Source organism: Diaphorina citri, unplaced genomic scaffold (assembly GCF_000475195.1).
Source record: "Diaphorina citri unplaced genomic scaffold, Diaci psyllid genome assembly version 1.1 scaffold327, whole genome shotgun sequence".
NCBI classification, from domain to species: Eukaryota; Metazoa; Arthropoda; class Insecta; order Hemiptera; family Psyllidae; genus Diaphorina; species Diaphorina citri.
Genome location: NW_007377762.1, coordinates 141,364 through 162,371, shown reverse-complemented (window position 1 = coordinate 162,371; position 21,008 = coordinate 141,364). Strand labels below are relative to the sequence as shown.

At 37.1% G+C, this 21,008-nt stretch overlaps 1 protein-coding gene and 1 long non-coding RNA gene across 3 annotated transcripts in view; both read right to left on the bottom strand.

Annotated features, from left to right (window-relative positions):
* LOC103507588 (dystrobrevin beta) overlaps positions 1 to 21,008 on the bottom strand; it is a 45,097-nt gene that overhangs the window by 5,170 nt on the left and 18,919 nt on the right. Inside the window, exons 6-8 of one of the 2 annotated variants that reach the window (XM_026822417.1) lie at positions 3,327 to 3,534; positions 900 to 1,015; positions 205 to 437 (exon numbers count right to left, since the gene is read on the bottom strand). In XM_026822417.1, the coding sequence (XP_026678218.1) occupies positions 205 to 437; positions 900 to 1,015; positions 3,327 to 3,534 (557 nt within the window). The remainder of the gene's footprint in view (positions 1 to 204; positions 438 to 899; positions 1,016 to 3,326; positions 3,535 to 21,008) is intronic. The other variant, XM_026822418.1, reaches the window with a different exon arrangement.
* LOC108252185 lies at positions 4,544 to 5,503 on the bottom strand. The gene is made up of 2 exons (XR_001809466.1): positions 5,185 to 5,503; positions 4,544 to 5,101 (listed from the first exon to the last, which is right to left on the bottom strand). It is a non-coding gene; the product is annotated as an uncharacterized LOC108252185 (long non-coding RNA).

The following is a 21,008-nucleotide window of genomic DNA, read 5'->3' as shown; positions in this document are numbered from 1 at the left end:
GTCTCCGTTGCTGTTGATCCATGTTCCTAGATATTTATATGTGTGGACTCGTTCTACTACAGTGTTGTCAATGGTTAACTTTTTATCACAGAATTTGTCAGACTGGTTTTTGGTTATTATCATGAACTTCGTCTTTTTGATGTTCATCAATCCATACTTATTGCATGCTTGATGTATAAGAATAAATTTTAAAAACAAACCTACCTCGTGGTGAAGAGTTGGGTGAGGTTCCCTGATGTGTCTTGAGTAATCTCATAAGTCCCTCTAGTTGAACCATCAGGTGTCGTCGTGAGTCTTGTAGTGAAGCTAAGTGAGACTCGAGCTCATCTTTCCTCATACGTAGAGCTCTAAGTTCACTCATCAGTGCTGGGTTATCCTCAAATCCACTGGCACACACACCCTCCAGCTCTTGCTGCCTCCTGAGGAACAAATATAAACTAGATACACAAAACAGTGAAAAAATTAGAATCCCATAGTCGACAGAAAAATTTTAATTGCGGTATGATAACGAAATTAGTTTTTGTATCCTAAGTTAAATGCAGCCACCTGCATTGCATAATGTCCATCATTGTAGTCAAGCATACAAAAGATCCGAGCTTGATTCCCGGTGGGGTTTAAAGTTGTGGTTATCTACCGGGTTAGGATATACTAGGAGTCTAATAATAATAATAATACATATATTGATTACTTTCTTTTTACAACAATCTTTTCATGTTCCACTAAGTACATGTAGGTAGTACTTTTCGGGAACATGAAAAGATTGAAGTCAAAGAAAATAAACGAAAGAAAATCGATCGAAAGTCCAGCCCAGTAATTGACCACAACCTAAAAGCCCACTAAATTTGAGATATATAAAAATAAAAAATCATTATGTGAATTAGTATGTTGCTGTTGCTTACCTCAGTCTAGCAATTTCTCTCATAATTTCTCTATTCTTAGATTCTAATTGTGAAACAAGTTCTCTTTGAGCACGAGATGTGTCTAAACTTAGAGAACCTTCAGACGGTGCTTTCCCCTGCAACACAAAAAATTAAAATAAGTAAATGAAAAATACTTGGTAAGTACCTAATAAATAAACCTTTATTTGGTGGTCATTCTAGGCACAATACATACTTAAAAGTTTAGAAATACATACAAAAGTAATCCTATACCTATGAATATAACAAACTAACCATACATGAAGTATTTGTAAGTTCTGCCCATTTGAAAATATGCCCAAACTCAAGGCCAAGACCCCAATTCAGCAACTAAGTACCTAATATGTTCATAAAATAAATATACATAATATGAATAGTTAACAGATATGCATATGCATACCTATATTTTATACGGGGTGTTTATATTCGCATTATTGACCAGGGCTGGGTTTCTCGAGAACGGGTTGGAATTTCAAAAAAAAAACTCCTAGACAATTATTTCATTAATTTTTGGGGGATCAATTTTTTCATATCAAGTTGCGGCCCGGGCCTCCCCTTGTGGTTGTAAATATTTCATAAATTTCCAGTTTCTGACATGTTTTAAAGAAGTTATAGACAAATGAAATCGTTCGTTCTTTTTGCCAGACCCTGTTATATACAGGGTGTCCACCAATGTATGACCCGCTCAAATTGCTCCGAATCTGTTTGAATTTTTGACAAAAATAATAATAATAAAAATTAAAAATGAGATAAAAATAAATAAATTATTCTTATCAAGACAATTTCGATTAAGATGATTTAAATTGGTGAGCTTTCGATGTCACTCAGGACATCATCTTCAGACCAAGATAGATGTTGAAAATATTGTGAACATTCAACTAACTGAAGTGTACCTGTGTGACATATCATTATACATACAATGTTTTTCTTTCATAAAAATATTGTGAACATTCAACTAACTGAAGTGTACCTGTGTGACATATCATTATACATACAATGTTTTTCTTTCATAAAAATATTGTGAACATTCAACTAACTGAAGTGTACCTGTGTGACATATCATTATACATACAATGTTTTTCTTTCATAAAAATATTGTGAACATTCAACTAACTGAAGTGTACCTGTGTGACATATCATTATACATACAATGTTTTTCTTTCATAAAAATATTGTGAACATTCAACTAACTGAAGTGTACCTGTGTGACATATCATTATACATACAATGTTTTTCTTTCATAAAAATATTGTGAACATTCAACTAACTGAAGTGTACCTGTGTGACATATCATTATACATACAATGTTTTTCTTTCATAAAAATATTGTGAACATTCAACTAACTGAAGTGTACCTGTGTGACATATCATTATACATACAATGTTTTTCTTTCATAAAAATATTGTGAACATTCAACTAACTGAAGTGTACCTGTGTGACATATCATTATACATACAATGTTTTTCTTTCATAAAAATATTGTGAACATTCAACTAACTGAAGTGTACCTGTGTGACATATCATTATACATACAATGTTTTTCTTTCATAAAAATATTGTGAACATTCAACTAACTGAAGTGTACCTGTGTGACATATCATTATACATACAATGTTTTTCTTTCATAAAAATATTGTGAACATTCAACTAACTGAAGTGTACCTGTGTGACATATCATTATACATACAATGTTTTTCTTTCATAAAAATATTGTGAACATTCAACTAACTGAAGCGTACCTGTGTGACATATCATTATACATACAATGTTTTTCTTTCGTGGATCATGTCATGACATCAGATTGTGGATTGGGACCATTTTTCTTTCATAAAAATATTGTGAACATTCAACTAACTGAAGCGTACCTGTGTGACATATCATTATACATACAATGTTTTTCTTTCATAGATCATGTCATGACATCAGATTGTGGATTTCGCGAATTTGCGAAATTTGAATCACTTTGTCGATTCGCGAACTTTTGTAAAATTTCGCGAAAAGTGGCCTCAATCCAAAATCTGATATTACCACATGATTTATGAAGGAAAAACTTTGTGAAATGATATATCACACAGATACATTTCAGTTAGTCGAATGTTCGCGAAATACGCGAAATCGAGAATCGCAAAAAAAAAAAAGAAAAAAGAATGAATAGTAGTTTGTACATGAAATTTTACGTAGAGTAATATTATGCAATAAAAAATGGAGGTTCTCATTTGAAATTCCAAAGTTGGTACCAAGTTTGCGGATTTCGCGAACGTGTTCGCGAATTTCAATATTGCCAAAAGATTCTTTGCAAGAATCAAAGAAACACGGGTTTTTTATTCTCCGAAAATTCAACAGATTCGGAGCAACTTGAGTGGGTCATACATTGGTGGACACCCTGTATGTATACATAAAGAACTCACCACACTTCTATTTTCAGCGGCAAGTTTGGCAGCATAGCGAGCTATCAGCTTGTGTTCATCATCCAGCCTAGATGCTTCTAACGTTCCCATATTGTATCGGCCTGGACTTCTAGCTGTGCTGGTAGAGCGACTGTCCATACTGGACACATCGAAAGTATTACTAAGCATATCTGGGAATCCATTATGAGACGGCAACGGGGATGGAGGACTGAAACCGAAAACAGAATATTCATGCTTCAGTATACTGTAAAACTCATTGAACATATTTTACTTGGTCAACCAACTGGCCTTCTTTCGATTCAACAAAGAGACTTGTGAAATCCTGAAGTAAAGAAAATCACAACGCCTGGAAAAAAGTGGGAATTTTTTTTTTTTTTTTTTTTTTTTTTTTTTTTTTGCAAAGTTCACGGATTCACGAAAAATGGTCTTAATCCAAAATCTGATATCACCACATAATTTATGAAGGAAAAACATTGTGAAATGATATGTCACACAGGTACATTTCAGTTAGTTGAATGTTCGCGATATTTCGCGAAATCGCGAATCACAAAAAAAAATTAATGAATAGTCGATTGTACATGAAATTTTACGTAGAATAATAATATGCAATAAAAAAATAAGGGTTCTCATTTGAAATTCCAAAGTTTGTACCAAGTTCGTTCGTTCGCGAATTTCAAAATTGCCAAAAAATTATTTGCAAAAATCAAAGAGATGGTTTTTTTTCTCGAAATCAACAGGTAGGAAGGAGGGGCAGGGGAGGCAGCCGCCCTCTAGAAATTTTCAAAAAGTATGCAACCTTGAAGGGGCTACACAAGAAGCCTCAGGGAGAGTCCGTGACCCCGTACAATAAGCTAGACTTGCTACAATAAGAAAACACTATTTCGGTTTCAAGGGAATTGTGCTCTATCGGACGAAATAACAAGTCACGCGACAAACTGCAGGGTCGTTTTTCACAGCCTAGCCGGGCCTCGGGGCGGGGCCAACTCCAGGCATACACAAAAAGCCCACTCCGAGGATTAGGTCTAGGGGCAACTGCCCCAAAAGATGAGTTAAGCTCCTACAAATCTAGCGTCCCGTGGCAGCCAACGTGGTCGAACTATCACGCCAATAGAGGAGAAAGAAGATTCAGAACATGTGCTTCCTTCAAAATATAGTGTGTGATCAAAATGTGCAAAGTACATATCAAATGATTATTAAATTTATTCGGCATAAGGCAATATACAGGGTGGTCTACTCTTCTTAACACCTCGAGATAGACTGATGGAGGCTTTATAACATTATTAGATTGGTGGAATCTCATATTTTGCCTTTTCATTAGATTCCCCAACCAAACTAGGTAATTTATAGGTATGTTTAACCTGATTGATTTTATTGTATTTTAATTTTTTTCCTTTTTATTTTGATTGATGTTCTTGTACTAATTTCTTGCAATTTTGCTTTTATATTTTCTTGTATTTTTTATTGTACAATGGGACTAAGACTAACCCGTCAAATAAACTAATGGGGTATTTGTTATTTTATTTTTATAAAGGTAAAAAAAGATCACCTTTAAATGCAAAGAGTGATTAGTTTCATAAATTATTTAATTATAATAAGTACCTACGAGTATTTAAATATTTCACCAGTATTGAATTTTCATGTTGTGTATACCTAGTTTTTCCCATTTGTTAAGAGTGTAATTTATATTTCATTAATTTGTAATAGTAATATCTGTGCAATAGTTTGTAAATAGGACATATTCGTACAATTTAATTTATTTATTCATCGGTACCTACCTTGGAACCAAGATGAGGGTACAATAGTGTTTATTTTTGTTAAAGAATATAATAATTTAATTTATTTATTCATCGGTACCTACCTTGGAACCAAGATGAGGGTACAATAGTGTTTATTTTTGTTAAAGAATATAATAACATAATAAGTTATTAAATAAAAGTTGAACAAGACCTAGGCTGAAATACATACTGTCTCATCCTATCGCCATACAAAAGTGATCTAACCGGGATTAAAAATTTATTTACGGCATCCATCATCCATTCATTTCTGTGCCCTAAGAAAAAAAATAATAAACTACCTAATACGGACCTACTTAAAATTAATAACATAAATGAGCTCAGAAGGCAGAATTTTCCATTATACCTACCTACCTCTTCTTTCATGTATTTACTTTTGCAATATTACCCCCGGGATTAAAAATTTATTTACGGCATCCATCATCCATTCATTTCTGTGCCCTAAGAAAAAATAAAATAATAAACTACCTAATACTGACCTACTTAAAATCAATAACATAAATGAGCTCAGAAATGGCAGAACTTTTCATTATACCTACCTACCTCTTCTTTCATGTATTTACTTTTGCAATATTATAATGTACCTATACTTACTTGATGGAATAAATAAATTATTATTTACCCTACATGAGACATCGTTTAACAAGCTATTAGATTAGCTTATTACTCTAAATATCATTGTCAACATGAATTGTATGTTTAAATAGAATAGACAGAATGGATTTCAGATCTCTGAGTTGAGTTGACTCCGTTGCGTCAGTATTACCAACCTAGTATTACTTGTTTATAATAATTTGGCGACAAGAGCTCAATCATCAGTAAACATCAGATCTAGTATGTTCGCTTGAGTTGTTTTACTGACTGATTTTAGATTTCTTTTGTTGAAGAGGTTTTGGTTACTTCTGAATATGATATCAACTGCCCCAATTTGTTTTGCAGCTATGTTTCTCATGATAATTTTCATGTACAGGATGGAGAGGAGGGGAGCTATAACACACCCCTGCCTAACTCCAGTTCTCGTTACAAATGGGGCGATGTCTCGTTTTCAGTGCGAACTCGTGATTTGGTTTCTGTGTGTAGGGATTTCAGAATTTCCAGTGTGGTTGGAGGACACTTTGTTTTTTCTAGTATTTTGTACAGAATTTCTCTATCCACAGTATCAAAGGCCTTTTGAATATCGATAAATCTAATGGAAAGTGAGGTGTTTTGCTCAATTGCTTTCTCAATTAGTTGTCTAGATGTGAAAATCATGTCTATTGTAGACTTTTCTCGACGAAAACCACACTGTGTATCCCGTAGTAGTGTATCAATGTAGGGATATAACCGGTTGTAAATGATTTTAGCAGGTACCCTCAAAAGAGCCAGTGTTATTGTCTGTGGCTTGACAGGGCTGGTTTTGTCTCAGTTTTACGTCCTCCAGCGAGACAAGTAGTAGTGTATCAATGTAGGGATATAACCGGTTGTAAATGAGTAGCTTGCTGGGTACAGACAACAAGGATATTCCTCTGTAATTTTCACATCGACTCTTTTTTCCTTTTTTGAAGATGGGGATGACCAAAGCTTCAGTCCATTCTTTATGGATCGATTTTTCCGCCCAGATTTTTTGGAGCAGTTCATATAGTAGGTCTACTGTTGTTTCTTGGCCTGCTTTCAACATTTCTGCAATAATGTTGTCATTGCCAGCGCTTTTATTGTTAAGTGACATGAGAGCATCCACAACTTCATCACGAGAGGGTGGATTATCACCTGGCGGGTTTTCTGTGCTCAGAGATAGGTTGTCGAGTGCTGAGATATCCGTTTTCGTTTCTTGGTTGAATAGGGTTTCGAAATATTTTCCCCAATGTTCAAGTCGATCTTTAACATTCTCTATACGTTCACCATTGTCTTTTTCTAAGATGTTTAACGGTTTTCGTGTCGGTCCAACTAGTTCTTTGATACCTTGATACAGGTTAAAGGAGTTGCCTTTATCTATAAAGTCTTGCAATGTTTTCGACTTATTGACCCACCAGCTGTCTCGAACTTGTCTGATTGTAGCTTAATTAACATATTCTTCTGCTTTCTTGATATTCTTTGTTGTTTTCCTTTGAAGGGTAGGATAGATATTTCTCGTGCGCTTTTCTCTTCTTTTCACGGGCATTCTTCGTTGGATTCATCAAACCAATCTGAGTGTCGTTGTTTCTTCTTCTCCATCGTTTCCTACGCCGTTGAATTGTAGAGGTGTTTGATTAGTGTCCTTGCTTCTTAGCATGTGAATAGTTGATCCCATGTGATTTTTCACGCGGAATCGAATGGTGCTACTTTTAGCACTCTCTGACTTACATTTGAGAAGTTGCGGGTTCGATACTCCCCTGTGTCAACAAATTTCCCTTTTATTACATTTTTTTTTTTTTTTTTTACTTTCTATTTCTTTTCAAATACTTACGTATTCTGCAAATGTAATAGAAAGTCGTGTGATGTTCACACTGGCTTTTTTTTCTTCTCAAACTGCTGTTCAGTGTTGCTTTTTTTACGGGGTCAGTAGGTAGCTATGTGGTCTTGTAGAATTACCTAGTTTTAAACTTAACAGCAAAGAACATAAATAATGGTTTTACAAAAAAATAATAATAATAAAAAAGCAAGACTGAAAACAGCAGTTTGAGAAATACCAAAAAATAGGAGCAAAAACTCTCTATTATTTCTAATAAAATAAGTAAAATGAAAAAAATCTCGCCACCATCTATCCGTCATCCGTAGGTCAGTATGGATGATGACCAAGGTATGTAAACTTGACGAGCGTCTCAACTAACCTTCAAGTGTCTCACAATTTACTCCACGTGCAGAATTTACTCCGTTTGTCAATATTTTCTGCGCGTGGAACACAGGAGTCTTTCGTAGAATAGGCCACTGGCCCTAGACAAAATTTTTGTCAGGATTATAAATTCTAGCCCTTTCTGAAAACAGCCCGTTCCTACTTGTCATGAGTTTCATCCGATTTTTTTTCCGAATGTAATTTTAATGAGAGTGTTCCCACTTGGGCATGACACGATTATTTAATTTTTTCCCCCTGAACGACAAGTTTAAACAGGCCTTACCTATTAAATACAACACAAAGATTTGAAGAAGTTTGAATTTAATTTTAAGTATAATATTTTTTATTTCAATAACTTGTGTTTAGAGAATTTGTAAGTATAAAATAAAATCAAAATATAATATAGAAACAATAAAAATAATTTGACACATTGCGTTTAAAACACAGTATGTGACGAAAATATAAGACAAACCATAAAGTAGTGGGATAACAGAGTGACTCGTGGCGGTTGATGTCACACATTTCTAGGTACCTACCACCTTTTTCTCACGAAAAAAGGGTTAAGTAACAATGACTTTGGTTGATATCTGGATGAGTGACTGTCCGATTTTTACCAAATTTTTACAGTCGCGTCCTTGGACCATACCGGGATAGCATACCGTTCTTGAGGTATTTTGTATACCACCTTTTCCCATTTAAACCTGTAGTACACACATACATACATTATTATACATACCTGCCTCGGTGGCGTAGTGGTCAAGACGCTCGCCTGGTAATCAGGAGGGCGTGCGTTCGATCCCAGCCGAGGTATGGAATTTTATCCTCATTTATTTGAGAATTTGACCACATAATAATGGAGCTCTAAGGGTTAGGTGGTAGAGAACGCCTTAGGCGTTAACCTCGCCTAGTGGTTGCCTTCCACTCAAGAGTCTATTATTATTATTTTTTTTACTTTCTATTTTTATATACATACATACATGTTATGGAGCTTCCATCGTAGCCGATGATGCTGGTCCCCTTGATAGTCTGGTACAGCCTTTGCCTCATTGATGTGCTAAGAGTCCGGCCTTTGATCTGCATTGCTTCCCACATTGACATTACCATCCCACAGGTTGAGTCTTTTCTTCATTGATATTGGACTGGGAAAACTGCTGGGATTGGAGTACTTCCTCAGCACTTGTGTTGATGGATTCCCGTGGCATGTTCCTGGATATTCTGATTAGACGAAGGATGTTGGTGTCCAATTCAGGATGTTTATGTCTGATATGACGTGTATCCTGCTCTTAAGCTGTAGGATATTGAGCAGATTGTACATTCAGAGGTTTTTTTCCTTGTTTCAGCTTCTCTCTGCCCTCGGTGTGATTGAGAGATATGTGAGTTAACATACTGCCGTCCTGATTTCCCTTCACGTTCGAACGTACATAACGGACACTTACATGAATAATTGTCTTCAACTTGGTTTTTGTCTCTTCTTCTGTCTTGCTTGGCTTTTATTGACATTTCTTGACAATTTCTGATGTTGGTGTTCACAACCTTTCGCCATTCGTCTCGACCAGCTGCGACCTGCCTCCACACGTTGACACTGATTTTGTGTTCTCCAAGGTCACTCTTGACTGCATCCGCCCATCTCTTCCTTGGCTTTTTTTGGGGTCTCTTGCCCACTTTGAGTTCTGAAAAAAGCAACTTGATGTGGAGCTCTGGTTTCATTCATCCGACTCACATGTTAAATGAGGATAAAATTCCATACCTCGGCTGGGATCGAACCCACACCCTCCTGATTACCAGGCGAGCGTCTTGACCACTACGCCACCGTGGCAGGTTATGGAATATTTTTTGTTGGAAATGACCTTAGGAATCTACCCTAGGCTTTTGGTAACGTTTATCGTGTTTATCCTAGGCTTTTGGTAACGTTACGTTTATCCCGCCGCAATGTTTCCAATATTGATTTAAAACAATCTCTTCTTGGAAAACTGGAAAAGGAGTATTATAGGGAGGAAAAATAAGAAAAACAAATAATTTTATGGTCAGTTCTTTCTTGATGGACTTTTTTATACATATTACAGGTAATAAAAAATAATAAAACAGGACAAAAAAACATCGTGGGAAAGAGAGGCGGTAAATATAATTTGAGTATATACGTATAATCAGGTCATTATAGGAGACAAAGGCAAGTAGCCAAATTCTTATGCGTCTTGGGTCATAAACAATTGAAACAATACAAAGAATTTAGCATTCTTAAAGGGTGTTCCAATTGGGAGGGCCAATAGTAACAGTGAATAACACAAAGGAAAATGAAAAATTCACTTTATAAACCCTTTGCCATTTATGTGTGAATCATAAACTCGGCCAAATGTTCACCAGGGCTTGGACGACAAAACTCTATCCGATGGTCAACATTTTCGATATGTAATACCTCCGCATAGGTGCTCTAGAGAAACCCCCAAAGGAAATGGTCCAGAGGGGTTAGAACGCATAATTTTGGTGTCAAACTGACCTCGCTGTTACGAGTAATGATGCGACCTAGAAACATCTTTCAGCAGGTTTATCGTTTCTCTCACCTGCGGTGAATATTTGGCAGATGGTATCTTCCATACAAAATTGCCAAAGGGTTTGTAATATGATTTTCGCAAAACATGTTTTCTTTTACATTTGACATTGAGTTATTCACTGTCAACATCGGCCCTTCTTATTGAAACACGGTTTATAGGCAAGAATTTCATAATATGTGTAAATTAGTATGTCTAGGAATCTCAACATAGGCAACAAATTTGCTTACTACTCCAGACTTAGGAAGTCTTGACACTATCAATAGAGAACCTTTAAAAAGGAGGCTTTCAAAGATTCCCAAAGGATAGTAACTAATTAGACACTAGATCAATTTTATAAATGAAATTTATCTTTCGACTTTTTCATCACAAAAAAAGCCTACAGGGAGAGTCCGTGACCCCGTACAATAAGCTAGACTTGCTACAATAAGAAAACACTATTTCGGTTTCAAGGGAATTGTGCTCTATCGAGTCGTCATTGGTAACTAAACACAATAATAACAAAAATACAAACTATGAAAAATATTATTCATTTGAAATAGAAGCGTTTTTCATTTCGCTAAAATATTCTATATCAAGCTCGCCCTAACCTGAACAGTCGTCTACTATTTTGAACATGTTTGGAATATGTAATATACATACCTACATTCTTCTTCTTCGCCTTTTCCCGTGTACAAACGGTGTCGACGTTTTTCGTCAGCCTCTCAATTAGCCCTAACTAGGGTGATTTCTTTGGGCTGACATTTGGTTTTGGCTACAAATTTTATGAGTGGATGCCCTTCCCTCTCAACCTTTGCTATTTCTTTAGCAAGGGAAATTCAGGCTGGTCTACTCCCTGTTTAATGTCCCCCAGCCATACAATTGTATGTAATATACCTACATAATGTTATTTGTTCAGAATCAGCTGACCGAGTATTATTATTATTATTATTATTATTTTCTTTGGTAGGTTTTGATAAGGTCATTCCATTTTATTTAGCGTTCAATCCGGGTGACCCAATCTAAAACAATAAATGAAAAAAATCAGCTAAACAAAAAAACGCCTCATTATTGATGGGGAGATGGAAATGTATTTTATTATTCTAGTGTTCAAAATAAAATTAGCGCCACGTGTTGATCAAATAGAATAGCAGTAGCTCGTCAAACTATATGCTGTAAGTGCTAGGTCAACACAATAGCACCAAACAATAAGAAACGAAATAAAATGCTATAAAGAACCTTGCGCCGAGCACCACAATATTTTTCTATCGTTAAATAATGGATTATGTATTCGGCATTTGGCCAATCAAGGACGAAATCTTTCATTAAAATTCCTCTTAGAGCAAAATATGACTTAGTTTCCCAGGTAATTGAGGCAGTTCTGCATTTGGCCAATCAAGGACGAAATCTTTCATTAAAATTCCTCTTAGAGCAAAATATGACTTAGTTTCCCAGGTAATTGAGGCAGTTCTCTAACATATTTTTGCCAGTTCAAGAGTTTTTTTACGAATGGACGAGTAGAGTAGGTTCAGTTGGGAAAAAGGGCGTAACGTCACTTACGTACACGACTTTGAGTGCCATTTTTCGGTCACGTGGTACGATTTTGACAATGCAAAAATTGTTTAGACATGGAATCTTAAGAATAATCAACTTGGAAAAGTCATTCTTAAGATCATTAATGGGTTTTTTCGAAAGAAGAATCGATGTGTACATTCAGATTGATGGGAGCAACTGTGAACATCAGTAAAATAAGTGAAAAACCACTTATATGTATCAAATCAGGCTAACACTACTACTACTACTACTACAGCGGTGAAGTTATCAAACAATATTGTGAGGATAAAATATCCTGCCTCTGCTGGGATTGAACCCACGCCTTCCTGATTGCCAGGCAAGCGACTTGGCCATTAAACCACCGAGGGATGTTGTGATGGAATTTCAACCAGTTTCTCAAGTTTCCCAACCTGGCTGAGTGCACCCCAATTTTCAATATTATTTATTAATTATTATACCTATTTCACGATTCATTTGAATAACTCACCACTTGGTTTTCTGTTGCTATCGTTGGAACTATCTTCGTTGTCTGATGCTTCTGTAACAAAGAAAATAAGACAATCAAACTTATTGTACGCACTACACAGGCATTCTGTGATTTCTGTGCACGCTGAAGTGATTGCTACCAACCATCAGTCAGGTTTTGATAAACTACATGATACCTACATCACAAAAATAAATAAATAAAATGCCGTTTCTTTGTTTGTGTTATTGTATTACAACTTTGGTGGTCACTGCAGCATTGTAGGATTTGCCCACAATATATCAATAATCCAGCGCCCAATGTTGGCATCGGTCGCTATGAGCATTTCTATTACATAGCTACTCATTTTCCTCACGAGGTTGAGTGGGCCCCGCAACAGCCAGTCACGGAATCAATCATTTGCATGATACAAATTTTTTGACCCCGCTGGCCCCCCGGGGGGGGGGGGGTCAACTTTAAAATCTTAAATGAGAACCCCCTACTTGTGATACATCATATCAAAGGTGTTAAAGGACGTAGTACCTACTTTAGTACAAAATTGAGCTCGATCGAACAACCAGGGCCGAAGTTCTCCTGCCAATGGGGGAAGCACCAAAAATGGGAAATTCATATCGATTGGTGATTTGTGCTTCAAATAGGTCCCACTAATAGTTCCTATTGAAATTTGGACCAAAAAATTAAATTTTGAGACATCCATTTTTACCCCCGGAGGCCATCAGGACCTAAATTACATTTTTGGGTTTGAATTTCAATAGGAACCATTAGTGGGTCCTATTTGAAGCACAAATCACCAATCGATTTGAATTTCCCATTTTTGGTGCTTCCTCTATTGGTGGGAGAACATGGAAAAATGGAAATTTCAATAGGCCATAACTCTGTCCCTGCTTGTCGGATCGAGCTCAAATTTGTACCAGAGCTATGATATGATGTATCACAACTATCACAAGTAGGGAGTTCTCATTTAAGATTTTAAAGTTGGCCCCCCTGGGGCCGACCTCAAAAAAGTCCCTGAACTCTTACATAGCCTATAGAAAAAAAATATAATAATAATTTACAGACAGACACACACACGGACCAATGGCTGAAACTTTGGATTTAGGCTCTAGGGACCTCAAAACGTGTTTTGGGCTTTGGCACTAAAAACTGACCATCGAAATTTTGACCCGATCACATTAGGTACTTTCCTTCCTATAGAATAAGGAAAGTAAAAACGGGAACCTATATACTAGGCTTTAGAATCCACTTCGTTGTGAAATTGTACGTACCTGCCTCCCTATCACCATTTATCTATTGGTAGCGCTATAAAGTCTTAAGCTGTGTCCACGCATGGTCGACGCCATCGATCGACGTCGACTGAAACCGTACACTGTTACATTAGGTACTTTCCTTCCTATAGGATAAGGAAAGTAAAAATGGGAACCTACTAGGCTTTAGAATCCACTTCGTTGTGAAATTGTACGTACCTGCCTCCCTATCACCATTTATTTATTGGCAGCGCTATAAAGTCTTAAGCTGTGTCCACGCATGGTCGACGCCATCGATCGACGTCGACTGAAACCGTACACTACCTCGACAGCATAGATTCACCTTGTCGATTGACGGTGTCGACTACGTGTGGACACAGCTTTAAAGGTATCTACTCGCACATAACATAAATAGGTGGGTACGATTCACCTTGTCGATTGACGGTGTCGACTACGTGTGGACACAGCTTTAAAGGTATCTACTCGCACATAACATAAATAGGTGGGTACATAGGTAGGTTATGTATAGGTAGCAATTGTATTAGCAGAAACCTGACCTGACCACCTGAACTTCACCATTTCGATAGAGCCAGAGAAAAAAAAGTTGCTTGTGGTTTGGGTACTCTGTTTTTTTAACCATAATCTTTTTGACAACCTTGAAACCTTGACCAAGACCAATGCACAGTCCATGGAGATAACTTTTAAACACGTCTTGCATGCTCTCATGGAAATGTTTTTTCTTCTATCGAACAGAGACTTAAAAGAGTGTGTTTTTTTTCAACTTTTGATTAGACACTGTACGAGTAGGTACCAAAAAGTAGGTACCTACTTAACAATTTAACATTCAACATTGAGTAGGTACCATTGACTAGATCAAAGTCAACTTTGACATTAACCTTCCTTTTTTTTTGTCACTTCAGTTGACTGTGGGTATGAGATTAATTTTGTAGGTAAAGTCAATTAGTCAAACATTTTATCAAGTTCAAGCTCCTATACATATTCATACTTTGTATGTCATTTTGTATTTACTATCTATACTTACACTAGCTGAATTCAGTTGACTGTGGGTATGAGATTAATTTTGTAGGTAAAGTCAATTAGTCAAACATTTTATCAAGTTCAAGCTCCTATACATATTCATACGTTGTATGTCATTTTGTATTTACTATCTATACATACACTAGCTGAATTTCGTCACTTCGCTCCGGAATCCCGCTAGTTCATCATTGTGTTAAGCAGAAATGCTTGTCACAAATGTCGTTCCCTGCTTAATGCACTACGCTAAATTTTATTGACTTGGACTCGAACCACCAACCTCCAGATCCGAAGTCCACCATGCTAACCACTACACCACTGATGTTGGTTTTGGTTACACCTTTTGTATATTATTAGGGTAAATTTTATCTCTGGTTACAAATTGCTAAAGTAACTTAGGAACAGTTCATCATTAATAATATGTAATTTTATTTATATTATGCAAAAGTACATAAATAAAATAGGTACCTGTTTTTTTTTTCAATTTATGTTACCACAATCGTCAATAAATAATGGAAGAAGTTAAGAAGGGTAGGCATTGTAGGTACCTATATCCACTTAAGTGACAAAGTACTTCCTGAATTTTCCATGCCCCAAAGATAAATTGAAACCGGTCCAATCTAACTGTAACTTTAATTTGGAGCATCCCCCCACGGTAAGCCACTGTTTAGATTCTTGGCCCCTTCCTTGGTAAAATCCTAGATACGGGCCTGTCTACAGATACATCCAACGTGTAGGAATAAGTACCTAGTTGACGGAACGATAGTGAGGTCTCCAATCTAACACCCAAATGTCAGCAATTAGCGTACTGCATCCATTTTAAATCTGTCTACAAGTCTACATTATACAATGTACACTCCACGCTCACCCTACAACTCCAAGTTACCTACAGTCATTTTATCTCAACTGGTTCTACATCCACTAATCCACTCTTCTCATTGTTCATTTGGTTAGCTTCAGTTTTGGCAAAAGAGTCTGCATGAGGGAGGTCCACAATTCACAGAACTACTAGTAGGTAAACCAGAAGTAAATATATGTACCTACAATCTACATTGTAAATAATTCTTAGATATTAGGAATTAGCATATCGCGTTTCACCAGAAACCTACCATCTCATCACCCAATCTAACACCCAAATGTCAGCAATTAGCGTACTGCATCCATTTTAAATCTGTCTACAAGTCTACATTATACAATGTACACTCCACACTCACCCTACAACTCCAAGGTACCTACAGTCATTTTATCTCAACTGGTTCTACATCCACTAATCCACTCTTCTCATTGAACAAGCTTTTTTGTGTGAAGGGGTTTGATAGAGGGAACTGAAACTGCTAAGGTCGGTTTGATGGAACAAAATGGGTACTAAATGATGGGCTTTGGTACAAATTCGCAGCAAAAGTTGTGGTGCTAACTTCACGCACCTCATTGAACAAGCTTTTTTGTGTGAAGGGGTTTGATAGAGGGAACTGAAACTGCTAAGGTCTTCTTCTTATTGGTCCCGAAAGCGAAGAGAGAAGAAAGACAGGATAGGAGAAAACCAGCCGCCCAAGTGGTGACCTATCCGGATGCTAACCACGCGCAACGTTGCTTCACTTCAGTGAGGACTAAAAACTGATTTTACCGGTTATTTTCCTCTGGGGGGCAGATTCGATGTATAGGTACCTATTGTATATCTATCTTGGACAAGGTCAGGGTCTAGCTTTTTTTTCGATACTTTACGAGTAATATCCTTTTTTTATGCTTAATACTTCTAGGGTCAATTTTTTATGTTTTATAAGGGCATCCACTTTTTTGCTACTCGGACTGTTGGCCTCACCAACACATGGATTGGCCTCACTAACACATGGCCAACAGGCCAACACACGAACATGATTCAGGGGAGTCTGGGTACATTATTTTAGCTAAATTTCTTTTTTATGCACCCGATTCCGACGGATTTTTAGTTTTCCCATACAAACATGGAAGTTCTTTTTCACACAAACTGGCTTTCCGCCAGAGTATAGTTAGCTTTGAGGCTAGTGCGTCTGCTTAAATTGTTGAGTCAACAGTCCTATTATGGTACACTGAAAAAATAATCTTTTAGAATTAAGGCAATTGCTTTGACTTTAAAGGCGCAACTCAATTGGATTCCTTCCAAAAGAACTCATCTATTGATTTTAAGGACCGCTACTCATTTAAAAACCAATAACGAACTCCTTACTCTATAATGAGTACAACTATTAATGGAAATATATAATGAGTACAACTATCAAGAAATTGTATACAATTTCTTGATACATACCTATTATTTATACTTTTCCTTTCCTTGTGTTTGATTTTTTCCCCTGATAGACACATAGGTAGAGGTTGGCCACCCTGTATAAATATAAACACGTGGTACAAATGCTACCCGCATGGAAAAGTTTCCACTAAGTATCTACTAATGTTGGTTGATTTGTTACCCACATGGAAAAGTTTCCACTAAGTATCTAATAGGTAATGTTAGTTGATTTGTTATAGGCACAACACTAAGTACCTAATATATGTAGATATAAACATGCCTAGTACCTAGGTATGTACTCTTAGTTGATTAGATTAGATTTCTTATAGGCTGATCAAATAGACACCTCATGGGAGAAGGAAGAAACTTTGGCACGATAAAGCTCAAGGTTTTCCATCTCATGCTCTCAACCACGCGAAACAAGAGATATAGGTAAGTTCTGAATAGAATCAAAATAAGTTCTAAACATCAGAATTAGAATAATTTCTTAATCGAATTAGATTTTTTCAACAGGTTTGATAGAGGTAACTGTAAGACAGAAGACGGAATAGAAGAAAGTCAGCCGTTCCGAGAACGAACCTTATCTGTTTAGGTTGTTCGCCCCGGACGGAAGTTGAACCAGCGCAGCGACGCTTAATACAAGACAGGCGTGCTACCTCCAAGGTAGGTAACTAGGCTGGCTAAGTTCGATAGTCAACGAAACGTAGGTAGGTGCCTACTTTAAATGGATCCACAAAAATTTCTGTGATGTTGTTGAATAACCAATATGATTCGTTTGAACGTAAACTGATTAGGTTAAGCAAAACTTTTAATTAAAATTCAGTCTATCAGAAATCAGGTTAAACATTATTTATCACTTCATCAGTCATTGATAATAATTTAATAATGGTAGTTGCGTGCTTACAAAGTGCCTACAGCTAAACAGGGCCGACCTCGAAATAGTCAAAAATTCAAAATACCTATCTAGAACTTCAAGAATGAACAGAAGAAATCTACATCAAATTCAATCTCGAGAACTTCGGTCTATTTGTCTATTATGAATAAAAGAGTGGACATCAAAACACAAATCTAACTTCAGACAGAACTTTAACAGTTTAGTGCGTAGATATGTAGGAACCAACATAGATAACTAATATGGACTTATAAATTATACGAAGCTATAGGCAGTATACTCTTACTTAAGACCTTAATGGCTGATTTTACCACTAACACCGTGTCAAGGGTTTTCTTTGACGTCACCCATTTGATTTACACAGTCCCATATGTCTTTAACTCTGAATTATTACTAGGTGTTGTGGTTCTAGAGATAGAGCGATCAGTGTGTGAACTATGAACTGTGAATGGATCTCGTTCTTATAATATAAGATACGAAGCTATAGGCAGTATACTCTTACTTAAGACCTTAATGGCTGATTTTACCACTAACACAGTGTCAAGGGTTTTCTTTGACGTCACCCATTTGATTTACACAGTCCCATATGTCTTTAACTCTGAATCTACTTAAACTCTCCGTGGTAAGAAAAATGCTGGCTCTTAAGTTCGTGCTAAGCATAGTCTCAAGGCATTTGATTGGTCAATTTTGACTTGAGACTGATCTAAGAACGATCATTTTTGTTCATAAATACGAGTGTAACACTCTCCGTGGTAAGATCGGGCATAAGTGCGTTGGAAGTGTAGGTTTTGTAACAACCTAGTTGCCACAGGATAATTGCCTACCAGATTTGAACCGACTTGCTTACATATGAGATATGAGCTCAATAAATAAAAATATAAATGATGGTTTCGGAAAAAAAAAACATATTGCGATCGCTTTTTCTTCAGATGATGAAGATCAGGCCCAGAATTAGGGCGACTTTGGGCCTGCTGTGGCTCCGAAATGGTTTTGGCAACAACAACGAAAACCAAGACTGATGGAAGAAGTATTCGATTTTTTTTTTTTTCAAGAGGTTTGATTCTCTAGAAAACTGTAACTGCTAAGGTCTTATCGTCCCGAAATCGAAGAGAGAAGGAAGACAGGAAATCCGCCCCGGGCGGGAATCGAACCCGCGGCCTAGCGATAGTCGTATTTTATTATGTGAAATTTTACTATTTTTTGATCCTAAAATACGGCTCATCCTGAGATAATTTTTTCATTAGATCGAAATCTATACCTAAAAAACCTAAAATCGGACCTGCCATTTATTACCCAGATATGAAAATCACACCAAATACATTACCGCGCTACTTATTGACGGGAAAACAAGCCATTTATTCTGGTCCGACACGGAAACTTTTATAGGTATCTTGAAACGTAAGTATATACCTGGGTAACTTGAAACTTAAGTATATTGGGTACATAACTTGACAAGAAGACCTAACGACGGGCAAGATGGCCCCAACCTTGGTTAAGTTCGATAGGTTTGACCCAACTAGGAAGCGATACCTTAAGGTAGGTATAGGAAACTGGTATTTACTCTTAAGAATGTGCAGAATAGCAGACACCAAACTGTAGACATGTGGTCTCAACTAAAAGTTGTTGTGGTCTAAAAGTTGTTTGGTGTTGGAACTTTCATATTTTGAGATCGGTAGAGCCGCCCGCCAAGTCAAAAAGTTAATTATGGGAGAAGGAATACTCATTAAGAGTGTCGAGATTAAAGTTTCAAGGATTTTTTGTTTTGTTTTTATACTTCTATACGTGAAGCATACATTCTACGGTTTGAAGCTGTGTACAGGTGTCCACACTGTCCACACATAGTCGACCCCGTCGATCGACGAAGAGAAGAGGTGAATCTATGTTGTCGAGGCAGTGTAAGGTTCAGTTGACGTCGATCGATGGCGTCCGTGGCGTCGGCCATGTTTGGACACACCTTTAGAGGTCAACTTACTTTCAAATTCGGCGGGAATGGGCGGCAGGTGGGGCTGTTTGTCGTACCACTCCTTCAGGATGGCCAAATCTCCATCTATGCTCTTCTCGGTGATGCCAAGGTCTCTGAATATCACCTCCAGTGTGTTGGAGGTGCTGTTCAGTTTGGAAATCCCCATGGTGAAACCTCTGGTGGTGACGGAGTGGCAGGTTTTGAGCGGCTGAAATCAGTGGAAAAGAAGAGAGTTGTTAACATGACTTTATCTTGGCAGCATTTTTTTCCCCCCGAAAAATTTAGTTTTTTCGGGGTAGCGCATCTACCTTTTAAGCGCTAGGATGCGGGTGCATTAACCACCGGGTTGGAAGTTATCCTGAACGTATAATTTTCGTTCTCGGAACGGCTGGCTTTCTTTCCTTCTCTCTTCGATTTCGGCACGATAAGACCTTGGCAGTTACAGTTCCCTTTATCAAACCACTTTATTTATTTATTTTTTCTCTCAGAGCGAATTTTTCTCTAAATAACTTATTTCGTCTTTCAAGATTTCGTCGGCTGTCCTCTCCTCTTTCTCTATTCGATTTCGGGACAACGACGCGACGTGAGACAATAAGACCAGAGACCTTCGTTACAGTTCCCTCTATCCGACAATCCAACCTAAAAAAAGAAAGAAAAAAAAACCGTCTGCTAATAGGCAAGTACCTACCTAAAAGCTTGAACTTCACGTGTACCAGCCACGGTCATAGGCAGATAGCAGTACCAGCCAAGGTGTCATGGTCAAGTAGGTAGTACCTACATAATCCTATATTACACCTTCTACAAAACCACAGTAACCTACCTTCTCACAATCTACCTTGTACTATCGAAATACAGAAAAAAAAAAAAAAAATCTGGGGGGAAAATCAAACGCCTTTCCTCATCCTATTGAATGATGCTTATTTTGGGTGTTCTTGTTCTTATAGCCAAACTTTTACAATATCTCTAACCGATTAGTCGGTATAGCTGAAAACCGCCAGAAAACGGTCAAAAATCGCCAAAAAGCGGTCAAAATACCGCCAACCGTTGCACCGATCTTAACCAAAGTTTCGTGTCGCATCCTTGTCACATTTGATATCTACATACCAAATTTCAAGTCTCTAGCTCTTACCGTTCTCGAGAT